Source organism: Coregonus clupeaformis, unplaced genomic scaffold (assembly GCF_020615455.1).
Source record: "Coregonus clupeaformis isolate EN_2021a unplaced genomic scaffold, ASM2061545v1 scaf1728, whole genome shotgun sequence".
Classification (NCBI taxonomy): domain Eukaryota; kingdom Metazoa; phylum Chordata; class Actinopteri; order Salmoniformes; family Salmonidae; genus Coregonus; species Coregonus clupeaformis.
The window spans coordinates 2,313-29,410 of record NW_025535182.1 but is presented as its reverse complement, the minus strand read 5'-3'; the positions used below and the strand labels follow the sequence as shown (position 1 = coordinate 29,410).

The following is a 27,098-nucleotide window of genomic DNA, read 5'->3' as shown; positions in this document are numbered from 1 at the left end:
CCTCCTCCCTCCTCCAACCCTCCTCGCTCCTCCAGCCCCTCCTCCCTCCTCCACCACCTCCCCCCTCCTCCCTCCTCCAACCTCCTCTCTCCTCCTCCCCTCCAACCCCCTCCTCCCTCCTCCACCACCTCCCCCCTCCTCCCTCCTCCAACCCCTCCTCCCCTCCCTCCTCCAACCCCTCCTCCCCTCCCTCCTCCCTCCTCCAACCCCCTCCTCCCTCCTCGCTCCTCGCTCCTCCAGCCCCTCCTCCCTCCTCCATCACCTCCCCCCTCCTCCCTCCTCCAACCCCTCCTCGCTCCTCCAGCCCCTCCTCCCTCCTCCACCACCCCCCTCCTCCCTCCTCCAACCCCTCCTCTCTCCTCCTCCCCCCTCCAACCCCTCCTCCCTCCTCCACCACCTCCTCCCTCCTCCCTCCTCCAACCCCTCCTCCCTCCTCCCCTCCCTCCTCCCTCCTCCAACCCCTCCTGCCTCCTCCCTCCCTCCTCCCTCCTCCAACCCCTCCTCCCTCCTCCACCACCTCCCCCCTCCTCCCTCCTCCCCTGCCTCCTCCCTCCCTCCTCCCTCCTCCAACCCCTCCTGCCTCCTCCCCTCCCTCCTCCCTCCTCCAACCCCTCCTCCCTCCTCCCCTGCCTCCTCCCTCCCTCCTCCCTCCTCCAACCCCTCCTCGCTCCTCCAGCCCCTCCTCCCTCCTCCACCACCTCCCCCTCCTCCCTCCTCCAACCCCTCCTCTCCTCCTCCTCCCCCTCCAACCCCTCCTCCCTCCTCCACCACCTCCCCCCTCCTCCCTCCTCCAACCCCTCCTGCCTCCTCCCCCTCCCTCCTCCCTCCTCCAACCCCCTCCTCCCTCCTCCCCTCCCTCCTCCCAACCCCTCCTCCCTCCTCCAACCCCTCCTGCCTCCTCCCCTCCCTCCTCCCTCCTCCAACCCCTCCTCCCTCCTCCCTGCCTCCTCCCCTCCTCCTCCCTCCTCCAACCCCTCCTCCCTCCTCCCTGCCTCCTCCCTCCTCCAACCCCTCCTCCCTCCTCCAACCCCTCCTGCCTCCTCCCTCCTCCCCTCCCTCCTCCCTCCTCCAGCCCCTCCTGCCTCCTCCCTCCTCCCTCCTCCAACCCCTCCTCCCTCCTCCACCACCTCCCCCCTCCTCCCTCCTCCCCTTCCTCCTCCCTCCTCCAACCCCTCCTCCTCCTCCTCCCTCATCTCTCTGCGAGCCTAATGTGTAATGGCGTGGGTCTTAATTCTGGGTGATAGTGACCAGGGCTAATGCTGAAGGAGCTAAGACATAAGGATGTTGTGTGGACGTTTAGACATGTAGACCAACAGCCCTATTAACTCCATAACTGATGTTTTGAACGGGGCCCGGTCTGTTAAAGATGCTGTCAGTGCATACATTTTACTAACTGTATGTGATCCCTGCAGTACTTGAACCCTCAATCTTTTCCCAGGCCAAGAGTTAACACTTATCCACACAACCCTTTAGATGTCCTCGATGCTTTCCAAGGCCCACATCATCATCATCATCATCATCATGTTCAACGTGACAAGGAACATGTATTGTGCTGTGATCTGTTATAGATTCTACAATCCACAACCTAGGCTTAAATCTCCTTTCCCCTGGTCACCGTTGGACATTAGTGGACATTCAAGTAACCTTCCTATCTTCTTCCTCCATGTTTCCAGGTTAATAATGTGGATTTTGCTAATATAATCAGAGAAGAGGCGGTGCTGTTTCTCCTTGACCTCCCTAAAGGTGAAGAGGTCACCATCCTGGCCCAGAAGAAGAAGGATGGTGAGTACAGGAGGAGGAGAGGAAACTGGATGAATAACAATCTAAGAGCTGGTTCCCTTCACTCCATCAACTCCCCACTCGTTAGGGCAGGTGTTTTCAAACATCTCCTCAGGGACCCCCAGACGTTCCATGTATTTTAACTATTCCACAGCTAGCTTACCTGATTCAACTGGTCAACTAATCATCAAGCCCTGGACTACTTCAATCAGGTGAGGAGTTGGTTCAGGGCTAGCTTATTATATATATATATATATATTTATTTATTTTATGTCTGGGGGTCCCTGAGGAGAGATTTGAAAAACACTGCGTTAGGGCACCCTTCAATATTTGCAGATTTGAAGGTTCTAATGGGTACAATCAGTTTAGTGATGAAGCTTCCATCATATTACTTCCACTTTAAAGATCTGCAATCTTCTACCCCACCCCCTTACCCCAACCCCCTTACCCCAACCCACCCCCCTTACCCCAACCCACCCCCTTACCCCAACACCCCCCCTTACCCCAACACCCCCCTTACCCCAACCCCCCTTACCCCAACACCCCCCTTACCCCCAACCCCCCCCTTACCCCCAACCCACCCCCCTTATCTCTATTGAACTACCATCATCAGAGATGTAGCTATTGAACTACCATCATCAGAGATGTAACTCTATTGAACTACCATCATCAGAGATGTAGCTCTATTGAACTACCATCATCAGAGATACCCCAACCCACCCCCTTAACCCTAACCCCCCTTACCCCTTACCCCAACCCCCCTTACCCCAACCCCCTTTACCCCAACCCCCCTTACCCCCAACACCCCCCTTACCCCTAACCCCCCTTACCCCAACCCCCCTTACTCCCCACCCCCCTTACCCCAACACCCCCCCTTACCCCAACACCCCCCTTACCCCCAACCCCCTTACCCCAACCCCCTTTACCCCAACACCCCCTTACCCCCAAACCCCCTTACCCCAACCCCCTTACCCCAACCCCCCTTACCCCAACACCCCCCTTACCCCAAACCCCCCTTACCCCAAACCACCCCCACCTTACCCCAACCACCCCCCTTGCCCCAACCCCCCCATTACCCCAACCCACCCCCCTTATCTCTATTGAACTACCATCATCAGAGATGTAGCTATTGAACTACCATCATCAGAGTTGTAACTCTATTGAACTACCATCATCAGAGATGTAACTCTATTGAACTACCATCATCAGAGATGTAGCTCTATTGAACTACCATCATCAGAGATGTAACTCTATTGAACTACCATCATCAGAGATGTAACTCTATTGAACTACCATCATCAGAGATGTAACTCTATTGAACTACCATCATCAGAGATGTAACTCTATTGAACTACCATCATCAGAGATGTAGCTATTGAACTACCATCATCAGAGTTGTAACTCTATTGAACTACCATCATCAGAGATGTAACTCTATTGAACTACCATCATCAGAGATGTAGCTCTATTGAACTACCATCATCAGAGATGTAACTCTATTGAACTACCATCATCAGAGATGTAACTCTATTGAACTACCATCATCAGAGATGTAACTCTATTGAACTACCATCATCAGAGATGTAACTCTATTGAACTACCATCATCAGAGATGTAGCTATTGAACTACCATCATCAGAGTTGTAACTCTATTGAACTACCATCATCAGAGATGTAACTCTATTGAACTACCATCATCAGAGATGTAACTCTATTGAACTACCATCATCAGAGATGTAACTCTATTGAACTACCATCATCAGAGATGTAGCTATTGAACTACCATCATCAGAGTTGTAACTCTATTGAACTACCATCATCAGAGATGTAAGTCTATTGAACTACCATCATCAGAGATGTAACTCTATTGAACTACCATCATCAGAGATGTAGCTCTATTGAACTACCATCATCAGAGATGTAGCTCTATTGAACTACCATCATCAGAGATGTAGCTCTATTGAACTACCATCATCAGAGATGTAACTCTATTGAACTACCATCATCAGAGATGTAACTCTATTGAGCTACCATCATCAGAGATGTATCTCTATTGAACTACCATCATCAGAGATGTAACTCTATTGAACTACCATCATCAGAGATGTAGCTCTATTGAACTACCATCATCAGAGATGTAACTCTATTGAACTACCATCATCAGAGATGTAGCTATTGAACTACCATCATCAGAGATGTAGCTCTATTGAACTACCATCATCAGAGATGTAGCTCTATTGAACTACCATCATCAGAGATGTAACTCTATTGAACTACCATCCTCAGAGATGTAGCTATTGAACTACCATCATCAGAGATGTAGCTCTATTGAACTACCATCATCAGAGATGTAGCTCTATTGAACTACCATCATCAGAGATGTAACTCTATTGAACTACCATCATCAGAGATGTAACTCTATTGCGCTACCATCATCAGAGATGTAACTCTATTGTTCTGCTCTCCTTCTCTGTCTGTCTGACTCTGTATCTAACTCTGTCTCTGTCTCTAACTCTGTCTCTAACTCTGTCTCTGACTCTGTCTCTGTCTCTAACTCTGTCTCTGTCTCTGACTCTGTCTCTGTCTCTAACTCTGTCTCTGTCTCTAACTCTGTCTCTAACTCTGTCTCTGTCTCTAACTCTGTCTCTAACTCTGTCTCTGTCTCTAACTCTGTCTCTGTCTCTAACTCGGTCTCTGTCTCTAACTCTGTCTCTAACTCTGTCTCTGTCTCTAACTCTGTCTCTAACTCTGTCTCTAACTCTGTCTCTGTCTCTAACTCTGTCTCTGTCTCTAACTCTGTCTCTAACTCTGTCTCTAACTCTGTCTCTGTCTCTAACTCTGTCTCTAACTCTGTCTCTAACTCTGTCTCTAACTCTGTCTCTAACTCTGTCTCTGTCTCTAACTCTCTGTCTCTAACTCTGTCTCTAACTCTGTCTCTGTCTCTAATTCTCTAACTCTCTGTCTCTAACTCTGTCTCTGTCTCTAACTCTGTCTCTAACTCTGTCTCTGTCTCTAACTCTGTCTCTGTCTCTGTCTCTAACTCTGTCTCTAACTCTGTCTCTAACTCTGTCTCTAACTCTGTCTCTGTCTCTAACTCTGTCTCTAACTCTGTCTCTGTCTCTAACTCTGTCTCTGTCTCTAACTCTGTCTCTGTCTCTGTCTCTAACTCTGTCTCTAACTCTGTCTCTAACTCTGTCTCTAACTCTGTCTCTGTCTCTAACTCTGTCTCTAACTCTGTCTCTGTCTCTAACTCTGTCTCTAACTCTGTCTCTAACTCTGTCTCTAACTCTGTCTCTAACTCTGTCTCTAACTCTGTATCTAACTCTGTCTCTGTCTCTAACTCTGTCTCTAACTCTGTCTCTGTCTCTAACTCTGTCTCTAACTCTGTCTCTGTCTCTAACTCTCTAACTCTCTGTCTCTAACTCAGTCTCTGTCTCTAACTCTGTCTCTAACTCTGTCTCTAACTCTGTATCTAACTCTGTCTCTGTCTCTAACTCTGTCTCTAACTCTGTCTCTAACTCTGTCTCTAACTCTGTCTCTAACTCTGTCTCTAACTCTGTCTCTAACTCTGTCTCTAACTCTGTCTCTGTCTCTAACTCTGTCTCTAACTCTGTCTCTGTCTCTAACTCTCTAACTCTCTGTCTCTAACTCAGTCTCTGTCTCTAACTCTGTCTCTAACTCTGTCTCTAACTCTGTATCTAACTCTAACTCTGTCTCTAACTCTGTCTCTAACTCTGTCTCTAACTCTGTCTCTAACTCTGTCTCTGTCTCTAACTCTGCCTCTAACTCTGTCTCTAACTCTGTCTCTGTCTCTAACTCTGCCTCTAACTCTGTCTCTGTCTCTAACTCTGTCTCTAACTCTGTCTCTAACTCTGTATCTAACTCTAACTCTGTCTCTAACTCTGTCTCTAACTCTGTCTCTAACTCTGTCTCTAACTCTGTCTCTAACTCTGTCTCTAACTCTGTCTCTGTCTCTGACTCTGTCTCTAACTCTGTCTCTAACTCTGTCTCTAACTCTGTCTCTAACTCTGCCTCTAACTCTGCCTCTAACTCTGCCTCTAACTCTGTCTCTAACTCTGTCTCTAACTCTGCCTCTAACTCTGTCTCTAACTCTGTCTCTAACTCTAACTCTGCCTCTAACTCTGCCTCTAACTCTGTCTCTAACTCTGCCTCTAACTCTGTCTCTAACTCTGTCTCTAACTCTGTCTCTAACTCTGTCTCTAACTCTGCCTCTAACTCTGTCTCTAACTCTGTCTCTAACTCTGTCTCTGTCTCTAACTCTGTCTCTAACTCTGTCTCTAACTCTGTCTCTAACTCTGTCTCTAACTCTGCCTCTAACTCTGTCTCTAACTCTGTCTCTAACTCTGTCTCTAACTCTGTCTCTAACTCTGTCTCTAACTCTGTCTCTAACTCTGCCTCTAACTCTGTCTCTAACTCTGTCTCTAACTCTGCCTCTAACTCTGCCTCTAACTCTGTCTCTAACTCTGTCTCTAACTCTGTCTCTAACTCTGTCTCTGTCTCTAACTCTGTCTCTAACTCTGTCTCTAACTCTGTCTCTAACTCTGTCTCTAACTCTGTCTCTAACTCTGCCTCTAACTCTGCCTCTAACTCTGTCTCTAACTCTGTCTCTAACTCTGTCTCTAACTCTGTCTCTAACTCTGCCTCTAACTCTGTCTCTAACTCTGTCTCTGTCTCTAACTCTGTCTCTGTCTCTAACTCTGTCTCTAACTCTGTCTCTAACTCTGTCTCTAACTCTGTCTCTAACTCTGCCTCTAACTCTGCCTCTAACTCTGTCTCTAACTCTGTCTCTGTCTCTAACTCTGTCTCTAACTCTGTCTCTAACTCTGTCTCTGTCTCTAACTCTGTCTCTGTCTCTAACTCTGTCTCTAACTCTGTCTCTAACTCTGTCTCTGTCTCTAACTCTGTCTCTAACTCTGTCTCTAACTCTGTCTCTAACTCTGTCTCTAACTCTGTCTCTAACTCTAACTCTGTCTCTAACTCTGTCTCTAACTCTGTCTCTAACTCTGCCTCTAACTCTGTCTCTAACTCTGTCTCTAACTCTGCCTCTAACTCTGTCTCTAACTCTGTCTCTAACTCTGTCTCTAACTCTGTCTCTAACTCTGTCTCTAACTCTAACTCTGCCTCTAACTCTGCCTCTAACTCTGTCTCTAACTCTGCCTCTAACTCTGTCTCTAACTCTGTCTCTAACTCTGTCTCTAACTCTGTCCCTAACTCTGTCTCTAACTCTGTCTCTAACTCTGTCTCTAACTCTGTCTCTAACTCTGTCTCTAACTCTGTCCCTAACTCTGTCTCTAACTCTGTCTCTGTCTCTAACTCTGCCTCTAACTCTGTCTCTAACTCTGTCTCTAACTCTGTCTCTAACTCTGTCTCTAACTCTGTCTCTAACTCTGTATCTAACTCTAACTCTGTCTCTAACTCTGTCTCTAACTCTGTCTCTAACTCTGTCTCTAACTCTGTCTCTGTCTCTAACTCTGTCTCTAACTCTGTCTCTAACCCTGTCTCTGTCTCTAACTCTGTCTCTAACTCTGTCTCTAACTCTGCCTCTAACTCTGCCTCTAACTCTGTCTCTAACTCTGTCTCTAACTCTGCCTCTAACTCTGTCTCTAACTCTGTCTCTAACTCTGTCTCTAACTCTGTCTCTAACTCTGTCTCTAACTCTGTCTCTAACTCTGTCTCTGTCTCTAACTCTGTCTCTAACTCTGTCTCTAACTCTGTCTCTAACTCTGTCTCTAACTCTGTCTCTGTCTCTAACTCTGTCTCTAACTCTGTCTCTAACTCTGTCTCTAACTCTGCCTCTAACTCTGTCTCTAACTCTGTCTCTAACTCTGTCTCTAACTCTGTCTCTAACTCTGTCTCTAACTCTGCCTCTAACTCTGTCTCTAACTCTGTCTCTAACTCTGTCTCTAACTCTGTCTCTAACTCTGTCTCTAACTCTGTCTCTGTCTCTAACTCTGTCTCTAACTCTGCCTCTAACTCTGTCTCTAACTCTGTCTCTAACTCTGTCTCTAACTCTGTCTCTGTCTCTAACTCTGTCTCTAACTCTGTCTCTAACTCTGCCTCTAACTCTGTCTCTAACTCTGTCTCTAACTCTGTCTCTAACTCTGTCTCTAACTCTGCCTCTAACTCTGCCTCTAACTCTGTCTCTAACTCTGTCTCTAACTCTGTCTCTAACTCTGTCCCTAACTCTGTCTCTAACTCTGTCTCTAACTCTGTCTCTAACTCTGTCTCTAACTCTGCCTCTAACTCTGTCTCTGTCTCTAACTCTGTCTCTAACTCTGTCTCTAACTCTGTCTCTAACTCTGTCTCTAACTCTGTCTCTAACTCTGTCCCTAACTCTGTCTCTGTCTCTAACTCTGTCTCTAACTCTGTCTCTAACTCTGTCTCTAACTCTGTCTCTAACTCTGTCTCTAACTCTGTCTCTAACTCTGTCCCTAACTCTGTCTCTAACTCTGTCTCTAACTCTGTCTCTAACTCTGTCTCTAACTCTGTCTCTAACTCTGTCTCTGTCTCTAACTCTGTCTCTAACTCTGTCTCTAACTCTGTCTCTAACTCTGTCTCTAACTCTGTCCCTAACTCTGTCTCTAACTCTGTCTCTAACTCTGTCTCTAACTCTGTCTCTAACTCTGTCTCTAACTCTGTCTCTAACTCTGTCTCTAACTCTGTCTCTGTCTCTGTCTCTAACTCTGTTTCTGTCTCTAACTCTGTCTCTAACTCTGTCTCTAACTCTGTCTCTAACTCTGTCTCTGTCTCTAACTCTGTCTCTAACTCTGTCTCTGTCTCTAACTCTCTAACTCTCTGTCTCTAACTCAGTCTGTGTTCTGCTCCAGTGTACCGGCGGATCGTGGAGTCTGATGTGGGCGACTCGTTCTACATCCGGACCCACTTTGAGTATGAGAAGGAGTCTCCGTACGGCCTAAGCTTCAACAAGGGAGAGGTGTTCAGAGTGGTGGACACCCTTTACAACGGCAAGCTGGGCTCCTGGCTGGCCATCCGCATCGGGAAGAACCACCAGGAGGTGGAGAGAGGCATCATACCCAACAAGAACAGGTGATGATGACACATTGTTTATTTCCATCTTGTCTTCAGTCCTTTGGCTCCTCTGGGGGGGTTTATCAGCAAGACGTAATGTGGTTGAGTTTTCACAGAAATCAAGGTTCTCACAGAAGTCAGTTTGTTTATTTGAAAACATGAATGTGTTCCATATAACTTACCTGGTTAAGACAATACTATAAATACATAAAAATAATAAGGGAACAAGATTCACACTGGTCATAATTTATCATAACAATCTTAATGTCACGTTGTCTTAATCACATTTGTTATGGTTATCATTGCCATGTGGGTGCCTCTGTGTTGGACGTTAGCCGTGCCAGGACAGAGCCACAGACACATGAAAGCCCTCTACAGAGGTGTCTCTACTGAGAACTCTGTCTGTCCCTCTCATTTTCTTGTTCTGAATAGAACATTAACTCCAGCACACGGGTGATTTTCATGCCCCCCCCCCAAAAAAAAAATGTAATGCATATTTTTCACCAACATTTCAATCAATAGACCATCATCATCTGGGTTTTACAGAGAACTCAATCTCTTTCTCTTTTGCAGAGAAAAACATCATAGCAAACTTCTCTCCACTTATGGCGTGCAGTACACGCTCCCCAATACAGCAGGGTTAGGGTTAGTTATCTAGTTAGTTATCTAGTTAGTTAGTTAGTTATCCAACTCCCTCTCCTCTATCTGTCTCCAGAGCGGAGCAGCTGTCCAGTGTGCAGTACACGCTCCCCAAGACAGCAGGGTTAGGGTTAGTTATCTAGTTAGTTAGTTAGTTATCCAACTCCCTCTCCTCTATCTGTCTCCAGAGCGGAGCAGCTGTCCAGTGTGCAGTACACGCTCCCCAAGACAGCAGGGTTAGGGTTAGTTATCTAGTTAGTTAGTTAGTTATCCAACTCCCTCTCCTCTATCTGTCTCCAGAGCGGAGCAGCTGTCCAGTGTGCAGTACACCCTCCCCAAGACAGCAGGGTTAGGGTTAGTTATCTAGTTAGTTAGTTAGTTATCCAACTCCCTCTCCTCTATCTGTCTCCAGAGCGGAGCAGCTGTCCAGTGTACAGTACACCCTCCCCAAGACAGCAGGGTTAGGGTTAGTTATCTAGTTAGTTAGTTAGTTATCCAACTCCCTCTCCTCTATCTGTCTCCAGAGCGGAGCAGCTGTCCAGTGTGCAGCACACCCTCCCCAAGACAGCAGGGTTAGGGTTAGTTATCTAGTTAGTTAGTTAGTTATCCAACTCCCTCTCCTCTATCTGTCTCCAGAGCGGAGCAGCTGTCCAGTGTTCAGTACACCCTCCCCAAGACAGCAGGGTTAGGGTTAGTTATCTAGTTAGTTAGTTAGTTAGTTATCCAACTCCCTCTCCTCTATCTGTCTCCAGAGCGGAGCAGCTGTCCAGTGTGCAGTACACGCTCCCCAAGACAGCAGGGTTAGGGTTAGTTATCTAGTTAGTTAGTTAGTTATCCAACTCCCTCTCCTCTATCTGTCTCCAGAGCGGAGCAGCTGTCCAGTGTGCAGTACACCCTCCCCAAGACAGCAGGGTTAGGGTTAGTTATCTAGTTAGTTAGTTAGTTATCCAACTCCCTCTCCTCTATCTGTCTCCAGAGCGGAGCAGCTGTCCAGTGTGCAGCACACCCTCCCCAAGACAGCAGGGTTAGGGTTAGTTATCTAGTTAGTTAGTTAGTTATCCAACTCCCTCTCCTCTATCTGTCTCCAGAGCGGAGCAGCTGTCCAGTGTTCAGTACACCCTCCCCAAGACAGCAGGGTTAGGGTTAGTTATCTAGTTAGTTAGTTAGTTAGTTATCCAACTCCCTCTCCTCTATCTGTCTCCAGAGCGGAGCAGCTGTCCAGTGTGCAGTACACGCTCCCCAAGACAGCAGGGTTAGGGTTAGTTATCTAGTTAGTTAGTTAGTTATCCAACTCCCTCTCCTCTATCTGTCTCCAGAGCGGAGCAGCTGTCCAGTGTGCAGCACACCCTCCCCAAGACAGCAGGGTTAGGGTTAGTTATCTAGTTAGTTAGTTAGTTATCCAACTCCCTCTCCTCTATCTGTCTCCAGAGCGGAGCAGCTGTCCAGTGTGCAGTACACCCTCCCCAAGACAGCAGGGTTAGGGTTAGTTATCTAGTTAGTTAGTTAGTTATCCAACTCCCTCTCCTCTATCTGTCTCCAGAGCGGAGCAGCTGTCCAGTGTGCAGTACACCCTCCCCAAGACAGCAGGGTTAGGGGTTAGTTATCTAGTTAGTTAGTTAGTTATCCAACTCCCTCTCCTCTATCTGTCTCCAGAGCGGAGCAGCTGTCCAGTGTGCAGTACACCCTCCCCAAGACAGCAGGGTTAGGGTTAGTTATCTAGTTAGTTAGTTAGTTATCCAACTCCCTCTCCTCTATCTGTCTCCAGAGCGGAGCAGCTGTCCAGTGTGCAGCACACCCTCCCCAAGACAGCAGGGTTAGGGTTAGTTATCTAGTTAGTTAGTTAGTTATCCAACTCCCTCTCCTCTATCTGTCTCCAGAGCGGAGCAGCTGTCCAGTGTGCAGTACACCCTCCCCAAGACAGCAGGGTTAGGGTTAGTTATCTAGTTAGTTAGTTAGTTATCCAACTCCCTCTCCTCTATCTGTCTCCAGAGCGGAGCAGCTGTCCAGTGTGCAGTACACCCTCCCCAAGACAGCAGGGTTAGGGTTAGTTATCTAGTTAGTTAGTTAGTTATCCAACTCCCTCTCCTCTATCTGTCTCCAGAGCGGAGCAGCTGTCCAGTGTGCAGTACACCCTCCCCAAGACAGCAGGGTTAGGGTTAGTTATCTAGTTAGTTAGTTAGTTATCCAACTCCCTCTCCTCTATCTGTCTCCAGAGCGGAGCAGCTGTCCAGTGTGCAGTACACCCTCCCCAAGACAGCAGGGGGCGACAGGGCTGACTTCTGGAGGTTCAGGGGCCTGAGGAGCTCCAAGAGGAACCTGAGGAAGAGCAGAGAGGACCTGTCGGCCCAGCCCGTCCAGTCCAAGTTCCCCGCATACGAGAGGGTGGTGCTTAGAGAGGGTGAGGATGACTTGCCTTGTAATAACACATTATAAACGCTCATACATGCTTATAACATATAAAGCCTCCTCCCTAACCCCTTCTCCCTAACCACTCCTTCCTAACCCCTAACCCCTCCTCCCTAACCCCTCCTCCCTAGCCCCTCCTCCCTAACCCCTTCTCCCTAACCACTCCTCCCTAACCCCTAACCCCTCCTCCCTAGCCCCTCCTCCCTAGCCCCTCCTCCCTCAGCCCTCCTCCCTCAGCCCCTGCTCTCTCAGCCCTCCTCCTTAGCCCCTCCTCCCTAGCCCCTCCTCCCTAGCCCCTCCTCCCTAGCCCCTCCTCCCTCAGCCCTCCTCCCTAGCCCCTCCTCCCTCAGCCCTCCTCCCTAGCCCCTCCTCCCTAGCCCCTCCTCCCTAGCCCCTCCTCCCTCAGCCCTCCTCCCTAGCCCCTCCTCCTTAGCCCCTCCTCCCTAGCCCCTCCTCCCTAGCCCCTCCTCTCTCAGCCCTCCTCCCTAGCCCCTCCTCCCTCAGCCCTCCTCCCCTAACCCCTCCTCCCTAGCCCCTCCTCCCTAGCCCCTCCTCCCTCAGCCCTCCTCCCTAACCCCTCCTCCCTAGCCCCTCCTCCCTAGCCCCTCCTCCCTCAGCCTTCCTCCCTAGCCCCTCCTCCCTAACCCCTCCTCTCTCAGCCCTCCTCCTTCAGCCCTCCTCCCTAGCCCCTCCTCCCTCAGACCTCCTCCCTCAGCCCTCCTCCCTAGCCCCTCCTCCCTAACCCCTCCTCCCTAGCCCCTCCTCCCTAGCCCCTCCTCCCTAGCCCCTCCTCCCCAACCTCTCCTCCCTCAGCCCTCCTCCCTCAGTCCTTCTACCTAGCCCCTCCTCCCTAGCCCCTCCTCCCTAGCCCCTCCTCCCCAACCTCTCCTCCCTCAGCCCTCCTCCCTCAGCCCTGCTACCTAGCCCCTCCTCCCTAACCCCTCCTCCCTAGCCCCTCCTCCCTAGCCCCTCCTCCCTAACCCCTCCTCCCTAGCCCCTCCTCCCTAACCACTCTTGTAAATCTTAACCTGCCTCTAATAGTGGTGAGCTTTCATAATGTAGCACCAACTTTTTGTATTTCTCAGTAAATGTAGAAAGTTGGAAAGGCTATAAAGTTATTGTCTTTCAGTAGATAGAGGGAGAAAGGGCACCATGGTGTGGGATATAACACTACAGTTTACTGCTACACCATCCTGATCCAAATATTCTGCTTTTACTAAATGTTATGCTGTTTTCAAGCTTTTAGAATAGATTTTTTCTTTAGTTGTAGTGTTAGTTTTACATTTGTGTTACTGTTCTTGTCCATTAGTGTTCTGTATTTTGTCATGTTCAATGTTTTGTGTGGACCCAGGAAGAATAGCTGTTTCTTCTTCCACAGTTAATGGGGATCTGAATAAAAACCACAAAAAAAATCACTAATCCTCCCACTCAGTCTAACGTACTTTGATGGCCTTCTGTTGGTGTGTTTGTCCAGCTGGTTTCCTCAGGCCTGTGGTGATATTTGGACCCATCGCAGACGTGGCACGAGAGAAAATCTCCCGAGAGGAGCCCGATCTGTTTGAGCTCGCAAGTGAGTAACAAAGTGTATCAAAATGACATTCAAATGCTCTGATAGTTTTCTAAAATGCCAGTAACTAGTTAATTGTAGAATGATTAAACTGATTAAAGAACTATGTAATGAAACTGTTCCTTCCCCCTGTGTTCCAGAGAGTGAACCTAGAGACGCGGGGAAAGACCAGCGTAGTTCAGGAATCATCCGTCTCCACACCATCAAGCAGATCATCGACAAAGTGAGTTTGCCTTTACACACACAGACACTCATTTCAATAGGACTCATTTTGATTTGAGGAATTTAGGATTTTCTTTTCCACAATTGCAAAATTATTCTGGAATGATGTTCTCTTTAGATATTTTTGTGATGCAGAATGGCTTTTTCAAATGTAGTCTTTGCTCCAGTAGCAGAAATACTGACTGTGTTGAGGCCCTTTGCTCCAGTAGGAAGAATACTGACTGTGTTGAGGCCCTTTGCTCCAGTAGGAAGAATACTGACTGTGTTGAGGCCCTTTGCTCCAGTAGGAAGAATACTGACTGTGTTGAGGCCCTTTGCTCCAGTAGGAAGAATACTGACTGTGTTGAGGCCCTTTGCTCCAGTATAAGAATACTGACTGTGTTGAGGCCCTTTGCTCCAGTATAAGAATACTGACTGTGTTGAGGCCCTTTGCTCCAGTAGGAAGAATACTGACTGTGTTGAGGACCTTTGCTCCAGTAGGAGGAATAGATCATGTAAGTTATGTCTTTTCTGGTATATAGGACAAACATGCGGTGCTGGACATCACCCCCAATGCAGTGGACCGTCTGAACTACGCCCAGTGGTACCCCATCGTAGTGTTCTTGAACCCAGACAACAAGCAGGGGGTAAAGAACATGAGAACCAGGCTCTGTTCCGAGTCCAGGAAGTCCGCCCGGAAACTCTATGAGAGAGCCCTGAAACTAAGGAAGAACAACCACCACCTCTTCACCAGTGAGTAAAGAGGGGGGAAGATGGAAGGGAGAGATAGGAAGAGAGGAGGTGGGGGAGAAAGAGAGGGTGGAGTAAGAGAGAGAGAGCCCTGAAACTAAGGAAGAACAACCATCACCTCTTCACCAGTGAGTAAAGAGAGGGGCATTTGTTATGTCACGTTTATGACAATATTATGACAGTGTTATGAGGTATAGTTCAAATTAAGTGTTTCCTAAACAACAAGGGTCCGATAATATATCCCTGAGGAACTCCACAAAATATCTTGGCCCTATTAGATACCCGGCTGTTTGCATACACAAACTTCTCTCTATCGCAACCATTTGTTTGCTTGGTTAATGAAAGTAGCATGTTAAGAAAAGTGAATTGGCTCGTGAAAGTACATCTTAACAACCTTTAGATTGGACGCAGAGACATAAAAATGTGCTTAATTTGGCTTAATTTCCCAAATCTGGCACTATCCCTTTAACAGATATAAATGGTAACCCTTTTGGCCTCCTGTCTTAGCCACCATCAACATGAACAACATGAACGACGGCTGGTACGGAGCTCTGAAGGAGACCGTCCAGCAGCAGCAGAACCAGTTGGTCTGGGTGTCCGAGGGCAAGGTGAGAGAAACACTCAGCTGTCCATTGTAGTTTCACGTTTAAAAATACATCTACTTATGAATATGATACTTTGCGAACACAGTGTGCAGGAGCTTCTTTCCTTTGAATAACATCTAAACATTTCCCACTCACCTGCTGAAGCAACCCTAAGAAAACAGCATATTTCTTCACATCCACCACTACCATCTCTCCTCCTCCTCCTCCTCTTCTCCCCAGGCGGACGGAGCTCCGGACGATGACCTGGACATCCACGATGACCGTCTGTCATACCTGTCAGCTCCAGGCAGTGAATACTCCATGTACAGCACGGACAGCCGCCACACCTCTGACTACGAGGACACGGACACAGAGGGCGGGGCCTACACCGACCAGGAACTAGACGAGACGCTCAACGACGAGGTGGGCCTGATTTTTTTACATTTGATTTCATTTACATACACTACCAGTCAAAAGTCTGGACACACCTACTCATTCAAGGGTTTTTATTTATTTATTTATTTTTTTTACATTGTAGAATAATAGTGAAGACATTAAAACTATGAAATAACACATATGGAATCATGTAGTAACCAAAAAAGTGTTAAACAAATCAAGATATATTTTATATTTGAGATTCTTCAAATAGCCACCCTTTGCCTTGATGACAGCTTTGCACACTCTTGGCATTCTCTCAACCAGATTCATGAGGTAGTCACCTGGAATGCATTTCAATTAACAGGTGTGCCTTCTTAAAAGTTAATTGGCGGAATTTCTTTCCTTCTTAACGAGTTTGAGCCAATCAGTTGTGTTGTGACAAGGTAGGGGGGTATACAGAAGATAGCCCTATTTGGTAAAAGACCAAGTCCATATTATGGCAAGAACAGCTCAAATAAACGACAGTCCATCAATACTTTAAGACATGAAGGTCAGTCAATTCGGAAAATTTCAAGAACTTTGAAAGTTTCTTCAAGTGCAGTCGCAAAAACCATCAAGCGCTATGATGAAACTGGCTCTCATGAGGACAGCCACAGGAATGGAAGACCCAGAGTTACCTCTGCTGCAGAGGATAAGTTCATTTGAGTTACCAGCCTCAGAAATTGCAGCCCAAATAAATGTTTCACAGAGTTCAAGTAACAGACACATCTCAACATCAACTGTTCAGAGGAGACTGCGTGAATCAGGCCTTCATGTTCGAATTGCTGCAAAGAAACCACTAGAAGGATTGGGTAGAAGGATTGCTTTATACTATTCCAGGTATTCTTTAAAGAGGTAGGGTTTCAAGTGTCTCCGGAAGGTGGTCAGTGACTCCGCTGTCCTGGCGTCGTGGGGGAGCTTGTTCCACCATTGGGGTGCCAGAGCAGCAAATAGCTTTGACTGGGCTGAGCGTGAACTGTGCTTCTGTAGAGGTAGGGGAGCTAGCAGGCCAGAGGTGGATGAACGTAGTGCCCTCGTTTGGGTGTAGGGTCTGATCAGAGCCTGAAGGTAAGGAGGTGCCATTCCCCTCACAGCTCCGTAGGCAAGCACCATGGTCTTGTAGTAGATGCGAGCCTCACCTGGAAGCCTGTGGAGTGTGCGGAGGAGCGGGGTGACATGAGAGAACTTGGGAAGGTCGAACACCAGACGGGCTGCGGCGTTCTGGATAAGTTGTAGGGGTTTAATGGCACAGGCAGGGAGCCCAGCCAACAGCGAGTTGCAGTAATCCAGACGGGAGATGACAAGTGCCTGGATTAGGACCTGTGCCGCTTTCTGTGTAAGGTAGGGTCGTACTCTGCGAATGTTGTAGAGCATGAACCTGCAGGATCGGGTCATTGCTTTGATGTTAGCGGAGAATGACAGGGTGTTGTCCAGGGTCACGCCAAGGCTCTTTGCACTCTGGGAGGAGGACACAATGGAGTTGTCAACCGTGATGGGGAGATCATGGAGCGGGCAGTCCTTCCCCGGGAGGAAGAGCAGCTCCGTCTTGCCGTGGTTCAGCTTGAGGTGGTGATCCGACATCCACATTGATATGTCTGCCAGACATGCAGAGATGCGATTCGCCACCTGGTTATCAGAAGGGGGAAAGAAGAAAATGTATTGTGTGTCGTCTGCGTAGCAATGATAGGAGAGACCATGTGAGGATATGACAGAGCCAAGTGACTTGGGGTATAGAGAGAATAGGAGAGGGCTTAGAACTGAGCCCTGGGGGACACCAATGGTGAGAGCACGTGGTGCGGGGACAGATTCTCGCCACGCCACCTGGTAGGAGCGACCTGTCAGGTAGGACGCAATCCAAGAGTGAGCAGCGCCGGAGATGCCCAACTCGGAGAGGGTAGAGAGGAGGATCTGATGGTTCACAGTATCAAAGGCAGCAGATAGGTCTAGAAGGATAAGAGCAGAAGAGAGAGAGTTAGCTTTAGCAGTGCAGAGAGCCTCCGTGACACAGAGAAGAGCAGTCTCAGTTGAATGACCAGTCTTGAAACCTGACTGGTTTGGATCAAGAAGGTCATTCTGAGAGAGATAGCAGGAGAGTTGGCTAGAGACGGCACGCTCAAGAGTTTTGGAGAGAAAAGAAAGAAGGGATACTGGTCTGTAGTTGTTGACATCGGAGGGATCGAGTGTAGGTTTTTTGAGGAGGGGTGCAACTCTCGCTCACTGGAAGACGGAAGGGACATGGCCAGCGGTCAAGGATGAGTTGATGAGCGAGGTGAGGTAAGGGAGAAGGTCTCCGGAAATGGTCTGGAGAAGAGAGGAGGGGATAGAGTCAAGTGGGCAGGTTGTTGGACGGCCGGCCGTCACAAGTCGCAAGATTTCATCTGGAGAGAGAGGGGAGAAAGAAGTCAAAGCATAGGGTAGGGCAGTGTGAGCAGGACCAGCGGTGTCATTTGACTTAATAAATGAGGATCGGATGTCGTCAACCTTCTTTTCAAAATGGTTGACAAAGTCATCCACAGAGAGGGAGGAGGGAGGGGGAGGAGGATTCAGCAGGGAGGAGAAGGTGGCAAAGAGCTTCCTAGGGTAGAAGTGGCTTTAGCAGCGGAAACAGAGGAAGAGAATGTAGAGAGGAGGGAGTGAAAAGATGACAGGTCCGCAGGGAGTCTAGTTTTCCTCCATTTCCGCTCGGCTGCCCGGAGCCCTCTTCTGTGAGCTCGCAATGAGTCGTCAAGCCACGTAGCAGGAGGGGAGGACCGAGCCGGCCGGGAGGATAGGAGACATAGAGAGTCAAAAGATGCAGAAAGGGAGGAGAGGAGGGTTGAGGAGGCAGAATCAGGAGATCGGAGGGAGAAGGACTTAGCAGAGGGAAGAGATGATAGGACGGAAGAGGAGAGAGTAGCGGGAGAGAGAGAGTGAAGGTTGCGACGGCACATTACCATCTGAGTAGGGGCAGAGTGAGTAGTGTTGGAGGAGAGCGAGAGAGAAAAGGATACAAAGTAGTGGTCGGAGACTTGGAGGGGAGTTGCAGTGAGATTAGTAGAAGAACAGCATCTAGTAAAGATGAGGTCACGCGTATTGCCTGCCTTGTGAGTAGGGGGAGACGGTGAGAGGGTGAGGTCAAAAGAGGAAAGGAGTGGAAAGAAGGAGGCAGAGAGAAATGAGTCAAAGGCAGACGTAGGGAGGTTAAAGTCACCCAGAACTGTGAGGGGTGAGCCATCCTCAGGAAAGGAACTTATCAAGGCGTCAAGCTCATTGATGAACTCTCCAAGGATGTTAAGCTTGAATGGGCTAGTGACTGTGACAGCATGGAATTCAAATTAGGAGATAGACAGATGGGTCAGGGGGAAAAGAGAGAATGTCCACTTGGGAGAGATGAGGATTCCTGTGCCACCGCCACGCTGACCAGATGCTCTCGGGGTATGCGAGAACACATGGTTAGACGAGGAAAGAGCAGTAGGAGTAGCAGTGTTTTCTGTGGTAATCCATGTTTCCGTCAGCGCCAAGAAGTCGAGGGACTGGAGGGTAGCATAGGCTGAGATGAACTCTGCCTTGTTGGCCGCAGAACGGCAGTTCCAGAGGCTGCCAGAGACCTGGAACTCCACGTGGGTCGTGCGCGCAGGGACCACCAGATTAGAGTGGCAACAGCCACGTGGTGTGAGGCGTTTGTATGGCCTGTGCAGAGAGGAGAGAACAGGGATAGACAGACACATAGTTGACAGGCTACAGAGAAAGGCTACAATAATGCAAAGGAGATCAGAATGAAATGAACTAAACATCTGGGAAAGCGAGAGAGGGGGGCCTCCCTCACTTACGTTTCTCTGAAACACTCAAATATAACTCTCCCAACTTCCACTTTAGAAATTATAATTGTTGTAAACTACAGCGGTTCAATGTTTCTAGGAATAGACTCTAACTTAGTTTATTCAGCTAGCTAGCTTGGTACACCGAATCCTATGACGCCAAAGCCAACTAGCATGCCAGCCTCCAATAACACGGTTTAGCACCAATACTCGGTTACAACAAACCACCAGTGTGTTAACACGCCAAGCAGATAATTTGTGTCCGTGTCTAACGTTGTGTAAAGTTTTGGGTTAGTTTTTATAGTTTGAGTGAGTACGTCGTCAACTTATTCAGCCAGTTAGTTAGCTAGAATAGTTAGCATACTAGCTAGCCATTGCTCTCTGCCAACGAACTAACCCCTCCTCCCACGGCACGAACACACAGAGAGCCAAGCTAACGTTAGCTAGTCACCCATGTCCCGAATTCCCTTGAACGAATCTGGTTACCAGTATGTAAAAACAAAAATAAATGTAGGTTATAGCTTACCCTTAGTAGCTACTGTTAGCCAGTTAAGTGCAAAGCTAGCCACTGAATCGATTCAGCCAGTTCGCGTCTGTCCCAATGGAGAGAAAGCATCTCCAAATATTTTTTTTATTTTTTTATTTCACCTTTATTTAACCAGGTAAACCAGTTGAGAACAAGTTCTCATTTACAACTGCGACCTGGCCAAGATAAAGCAAAGCAGTGCAATAAAAACAACAACACAGAGTTACATATGGGGTAAAACAAAACAAAAATCAAAAATACAACAGAAATACAATTAATATACAGTGTGCAAATTTAGCAAGTTATGGAGGTAAGGCAATAAAATAGGCTATAGTGCAAAATAATTACAATTTAGTATTAACACTGGAATGATGTGCAAGAGATGATGTGCAAATAGAGATACTGGGGTACAGATGAGCAAAATAAATAACAATATAGGGATGAGGTAGTTGGGCGGGCTAATTTCAGATGGGCTGTGTACAGGTGCAGTGATCGGTAAGGTGCTCTGACAACTGATGCTTAAAGTTAGTGAGGGGAGATAAGTGTCTCCAGCTTCAGAGATTTTTGCAATTTGTTCCAGTCATTGGCAGCAGAGAACTGGAAGGAATTGCGGCCAAAGGAGGTGTTGGCTTTGGGGATGACCAGTGAGATATACCCGCTGGAGCGCAGATTACGGGTGGGTGTTGCTATGGTGACCAATGAGCTAAGATAAGGCGGGGATTTGCCTAGCAGTGATTTATAGATGGCCTGGAGCCAGTGGGTTTGGCGACGAATATGTAGTGAGGACCAGCCAACAAGAGCGTACAGGTCACAGTGGTGGGTATTATATGGGGCTTTGGAGACAAAACGGATGGCACTGTGATAGACAACATCCAATTTGCTGAGTAGAGTGTTGGAGGCTATTTTGTAAATGACATCGCCGAAGTCAAGGATCGGTAGGATAGTCAGTTTTACGAGGGCATGTTTGGCAGCATGAGTGAAGGAGGCTTTGTTGCGAAATAGGAAACCGATTCTAGATTTAACTTTGGATTGGAGATTCTTAATGTGAGTCTGGAAGGAGAGTTTACAGTCTAACCAGACACCTAGATATTTGTAGTTGTCCACGTACTCTAGGTCAGACCCGTCTAGAGTAGTGATTCTAGTCGGGTGGGCGGGTGCAAGCAGCGTTCGGTTGAAGAGCATGCATTTAGTTTTACTAGTGTTTAAGAGCAGTTGGAGGCTACTGAAGGAGTGTTGTATGGAATTGAAGCTCGTTTGGAGGTTTGTTAACACAGTGTCCAATGAAGGGCCAGATGTATACAAAATGGTGTCGTCTGCGTAGAGGTGGATCTGAGAGTCACCAGCAGCAAGAGCGACGTCATTGATATACACAGAGAAAAGAGTTGGCCCAAGAATTGAACCCTGTGGCACCCCCATAGAGACTGCCATAGGTCCAGACAACAGGCCCTCCGATTTGACACATTGAACTCTATCTGAGAAGTAGTTGGTGAACCAGGCGAGGCAGTCATTTGAGAAACCAAGGCTATTTAGTCTGCCAATAAGAATGCGGTGGTTGACAGAGTCGAAAGCCTTGGCCAGGTCAATGAAAACGGCTGCACAGTACTGTCTATTATCGATCGCGGTTATAATATCATTTAGGACCTTGAGCGTGGCTGAAGTGCACCCATGACCAGCTCGGAAACCGGATTGCATAGCGGAGAAGGTATGGTGGGATTCGAAATGGTTGGTGATCTGTTTGTTGACTTGGCTTTCAAAAACTTTTGAAAGGCAGGGCAGGATGGATATGGGTCTGTAACAGTTTGGATCTAGAGTGTCACCCCCTTTGAAGAGGGGGGATGACCGCGGCAGCTTTCCAATCTCTGGGGATCTCAGACGTTACGAAAGAGAGGTTGAACAGGCTAGTAATAGGGGTTGCGACAATTTCGGCGGCTAGTTTTAGAAAGAAAGGGTCCAGATTGTCTAGTCCAGATGATTTGTAGGGGTCCAGATTTTGCAGCTCTTTTAGAACATCAGCTGTCTGGATTTGTGTGAAGGAGAAGCGGGGGGGGCATGGGCAAGTTGCAGCGGAGGGTGCAGAGCTGGTGGCCGGGGTAGTGGTAGCCAGGTGGAAAGCATGGCCAGCCGTAGCAAAATGCTTGTTGAAATTCTCGATTATTGTAGATTTATCGGTGGTGATAGTGTTTCCTAGCCTCAGTGCAGTGGGCAGCTGGGAGGAAGTGCTCTTATTTTCCATGGACTTTACAGTGTCCCAAAACTTTTTGGAGTTAGTGCTACAGGAAAGCTAGGTCGTTCCAGCTATTGTTTAGTTAGCTATCCAGGTAGCTACATTTCGAGTACAGTAGCTAATAACTACCTAACGTTAACGCTTCAGATAATGAGGTTAGAAAAACAGCTGAATGGTAGCTAGCTAGCTGGCATAATTACAGGTACTCTTAAGCGTGAAATAACATTGGAAACAACTATCCACAGTTGCTAATAGTTACCAGTAGCTACCTGCTAGCTAGTTAGCTTTATTTGTCCAGGTAGTGAATTAGCTAGCCTCGTGCTTCACCGGGCTCAGCCGAATACAATACTTACCTACAATAATTACCTACAATAACTACTTAGATAAACTACCTACAATACCTAACTACAATACCTACCTACCTACAATCTAAATACATGGTTTAATCTTTACTCGACACCATATAAATCAAGCTTACCTCCCGCCAGACAAGCGCTGTTAACAGAATGACTTCAACCCAATTGACTTCAACCCAATTGAGATGGTTTGGGATGAGTCGGACGGCAGAGTGAAGGAAAAGAAGCCAACAAGTGCTCAGCATATGTGGGAACTCCTTCAAGACTGTTGGAAAAGCATTCCAGGTGAAGGTGGTTGAGAGAATGGTAAGAGTGTGCAAAGCTGTCATCAAGGCAAAGGGTGGCTATTTTAAGAATCTCAAATATAAAATATATCTTGATTTGTTTAACACTTTTTTGGTTACTACATGATTCCATATGTGTTATTTCACAGTTTTGATGTCTTCACTATTATTCTACAATGTAAAAAACTGTAAAAAATTAAGAAAAATCCTTGAATGAGTAGGTGTGTCCAAACCTTTGACTGGCACTGTATGTTCACATTCAAAAATACTGAATTATGCATTAAGACAATACTTGGAGAGAAAAAAACACAACACAATATACTTCATACAAGTTTTTAAAAGTCTCAGTTTGTAGTAAGTCCAGTTTCTAAATCCCATTTAGGTTGGCCTGTCCACAGAGCCAGCCATCACCCGCTCCTCAGAGCCCGTCGTCCAGGACCCCTCGTCTGGCGGTTACCCTGGATACCAGCACATTGCTGTGACTCTGCCTGACCCGGTCAACCGCATCCAACCGTCCGGGTTCAAGATGGCCGCCGCTCCTCAGCAGGTAGGAGAGAGAGGGAGAGAAGAGGAGAGGTGTAGCAGTAGAGGCGCCTCTCTAGGGGCAAAACGGGCAGGAATTACGTTATTACAACCTGCGACCTTATTCTGTTCAGAGTAATGTTTTTGCTGTTGTTAAACAGGACATGTGTTTGTTCCTTCAGTAAGAGAGACCCTTTACATAGTATACACAATATATATTGAATATTGTAAAGCTATCTGTTGTAGCTAACCACATTGTTGCAAATACGTTGTATACGGGTTTCTGGATGGCGTAAAAATGATTCAAGGAGGAGGAACTTGGAGAGAGAAGGTTACTATGGAGACAGAGAGATAAACTGCTGTAGTTTGTGGAGTGTTGCTGTCCTCTTGGCAGCCTGTTGCAATAAAATGTCTCTTAATGATACTTCACAGCAAGACAGTGCTGCTCTGGCCATTCCTTCCTCTCTGCTACCTGCGGCGGTGGTGCCCCCTGTTGTTGAGGCTGAGTCACAGCACCCTGCACTGCAGGTAGAGGGTATGACCCCTGAACCCGAGGAGGCGGCTCCGGCTGCAGACTCACTCCCCAGCAGCCATGCTCCTACTGAGCTAGCCCCGCCCCCAACACCACCACCACTCGAACCCCAACCCCTGTCTGATCCGCAGCTCGGCCCTGGTCCCAAACCGAAGGTACTCACCTACCTACTACCACCACCCCAGCACCTACCTGCTGCCTCACTAGAACACCTGGACCAGGCCTGGGCCAGTCACATCCTTAACTGCCCCGCCCGGTTCTCTGCCCCGCCCCCCCCCAGCCTGCTGTTCTGTTTTAACTTGCCTGACTTCTTCGCACACGCTTCTTTCTCCTCTGACTGGCTCCCTTGTCTGCATGCCCCGCCCACACTGTGTGACTGCCCACTGTGTGACCACAGCATTATATTTGACAGCGTGTTTGAGGGGAGGTGTTTGGAGGAAGGCGTTGCCTGTGCAGAATTGCTTATCTTGATCGTGTGTATGAGTAGTTATTGGGGATGTAACTAGTACCGAGATGCTGTTCTGCACATCACTGTTATTTGGTTAGGGAGGAGGAGTTAGGAAGGAGGGGTTAGGGAGGAGGAGTTAGGGAGGAGGGGTTAGGGAGGAGGGGTTAGGGAGGAGGAGTTAGGGAGGAGGGGTTAGGGAGACGGGGTTAGGGAGGAGGGGTTAGGGAGGAGGGGTTAGGGAGACGGGGTTAGGGAGGAGGGGTTAGGGAGGAGGGGTTAGGGAGACGGGGTTAGGGAGGAGGGGTTAGGAATCTCTGATCATGTCTTTGTCAGTGGGCAAACGTACAAAATCAGCAGGGGATCAAATACTTTTTTCCCTCAATGTAACTGTCTATTGTTACTGTCTACAGGCTGTACATCACCGGTTTGAAATGAAGCCTTTCAGAATTGTAAAAAAACAAACATTATTGACAACATCATCCAAAAACGTAACTACGCCAACTGATTTTGTGATGACATTATGAGAATATGGAAATGTTCAGTCACTCTTGAAAGGCTTCTTGTCAAATATGCCTTTAGAACTGATTAGGAATAATTGATAAGATAATTGCTTGTCGACTTGCACTTTGACTTGATGTTTGTTTAATTTATTGGTATTTGGAGTTACTACAATTGAATTGTATGGATGATGACGTGTTGTATCTTCATTCAGTCCTTGAATAAGGTTTGAGCTTAACTTCTCAGAAACCTCCCTTTTTAAAAATCTTTCATTCAATCCCCTCTGATTTGGGGGATTTTCTGTAGTTTCTGTAATTATTTTAATTTAAATTGTTTTAAAACTAATGAGGTTTACAAGTTTTCAACTTAATTTGCCATGTGTAATGATTGATACATCGGAAAATCTTATTCACCCGAGCTCTGACCCAAGCGCTTATGTTGAAACTGTAGCCTATAACTAGCTAGTTTCTCCAGGTGTTAACGTCTCCATGTTCAATCCCTCTCCCCTGCAGATGTACAAGAAGGATCTATACAGTCTGGAGGAGCCAGTGAGAGTGAACCACGGCGGCATGAAGTCGTCTCTGAGCTACACCCACCAGCCCTACCAGGACAAACAGCCATACCGCCAGTACGACCACCCGCCTTCCGCCTACTGTAGCGACGGGGGCGGGGGGGGCTATGCCAAACCAAAGCAGCCTCACCAGGGGAACTTTGACTCTCACGCTCCTCACCTGCACTACAACAACCGTGTGCCTCAACACTACGACGACGGCCAGTGGCCCCCCTACGACCAGCAGACCTCTTCTCCTCAGCCCCCGGGGTACCAGACTGGGCCGGGCCACCAGCAGGGTTACACCCCAAGGGGGACCACCCCCTACGAGGACGGCCCCGTCAGGGACTACAGCCCCCCCCAGCCCTGCTACGATGAGGCCCCGGCGGGGATGCAGGGCTACGATGGCAGGCCTCGTCACGGTAAACCTCCAGGGCGGTACGATGAACCGCCTCCCCCGCCCTTGGCTGGCCCTTACGACGCTCGCTCCCCCTACGAGCCGGAGCCCCCTCACTGCTACCCCCTCAGCTCTCCCCGCTCCCCGGACCCCCCCAAGCAGTATTACGGAGACTCTGCTCCTGGCCTTAGATCCCCCTATAACCCCGGGCCTCCCAGCCGGGGCAGTGGTGGGGGCTACAACCATGAGCCTCTAATGAACTCTGACCCGCCCCCGCCCCCTCCCAAACCCGAACCCCTGGCCTCCCCAGGAGAGATGGGGGCAAACGCGGGGTCAAAACCCCTCCCTCCACCGCCCTGGGGGGAGGAGGAGAGGGACGAACCGGCCATGAAGCCCCAGTCGGTGCTCAACAGGGTCAAGATGTTTGAGAATAAGAGGTCGCTGTCTGTGGACCGGGCCAAGGAGGCTGGCGACTCCACCGTGATGAGGGTAGGTCTCTCACACTAGCGCACGGCCAAACACCTAGACAGCATGCTTATAATGGATGTCTGGGGTTCTCAACCTTGGGTACTATCTAGTACCCCTGGGAGGTACCTGGCCTATCTAAATGGGGTACTTGGAAAGAACATACAGTAGACCTAATGATCAAGTTTTTTTCTTCTTCTGTGTTTGGGGTAATGAACCACTGATGAATGTGATAGGATAATATGTGAGGTTGTGTAGTTGGTTCCCACTTTATGGCCAAGCTGCAAAGTCAATATTGGCTATATCGTACAAATGTATGAAAACATTTAAATTTAGCGTTAATTTAGGGTTAGGGATAATGCTAGCAGAGTGGTTAAGGTCAGGGTTTGGTTTTAAATCAGATTTTAAGAAGATAAATTGTAGAGCAGGGCAGATAGTGGCAACCTGTGTAGATGTACTCTGCAATACTCTGGTTTAACCTTCCTTCTCGTCTGTCTGGCGTTCCAGCCTGCAGACCTGCCCAGACCTGTGACTGCACCTGGCCCTGTCCCCAAAGCCAACTCCCTCAGCAACCTGGAGCAGGAGAAGTCTACTTACAGGTACAGTCGAAGTCGGAAGTTTACATACACCTTAGCCAAATACATTTAAACTCAGTTTTTCACAATTCCTGACATTTAATCCTAGTAAAAAATTCCCTGTCTTAGGTCAGTTAGGATCACAACTTCATTTTAAGAATGTGAAATGTCAGAATAATAGTAGAGAGAATGATTGATTTATTTAAGCTTTTATTTCTTTCATCACATTCCCAGTGGGTCAGAAGTTTACATACACTCAATTAGTATTTGGTAGCATTGCCTTTAAATTGTTTAACTTGGGTCAAACATTTTGGGTAGCCTTCCACAAGCTTCCCACAATAAGTTGGGTGAATTTTGGCCCATTCCTCCTGACAAAGCTGGTGTAACTGAGTCAGATTTGTAGGCCTCCTTGCTCGCACACGCTTTTTCAGTTCTGCCCACACATTTTCTATAGGATTGAGGTCAGGGCTTTGTGATGGCCACTCCAATACCTTGACTTTGTTGTCCTTAAGCCATTTTGCCACAACTTTG

The 27,098-nt window shown here is 48.0% G+C and overlaps 1 protein-coding gene across 6 annotated transcripts in view; it reads left to right on the top strand.

The window, feature by feature from the left end:
* LOC121568189 (tight junction protein ZO-1-like) overlaps nucleotides 1-26,591 on the top strand; it is a gene marked incomplete at its 3' end in the record, with an annotated part of 108,126 nt that extends 81,535 nt beyond the window's left edge. For 4 of the 6 annotated variants that reach the window (XM_045218694.1, XM_045218692.1, XM_045218693.1 and 1 more), the window contains 12 exon segments: nucleotides 1,674-1,782; nucleotides 8,628-8,847; nucleotides 11,682-11,866; nucleotides 13,349-13,444; nucleotides 13,582-13,664; nucleotides 14,185-14,395; nucleotides 14,900-15,000; nucleotides 15,217-15,399; nucleotides 22,963-23,127; nucleotides 23,535-23,789; nucleotides 25,093-26,016; nucleotides 26,500-26,591. In XM_045218694.1, coding sequence (XP_045074629.1) covers nucleotides 1,674-1,782; nucleotides 8,628-8,847; nucleotides 11,682-11,866; nucleotides 13,349-13,444; nucleotides 13,582-13,664; nucleotides 14,185-14,395; nucleotides 14,900-15,000; nucleotides 15,217-15,399; nucleotides 22,963-23,127; nucleotides 23,535-23,789; nucleotides 25,093-26,016; nucleotides 26,500-26,591 — 2,624 coding nt within the window. 6 annotated transcript variants of the gene reach the window in all.
* Nucleotides 26,592-27,098: the final 507 nt, after the last annotated feature.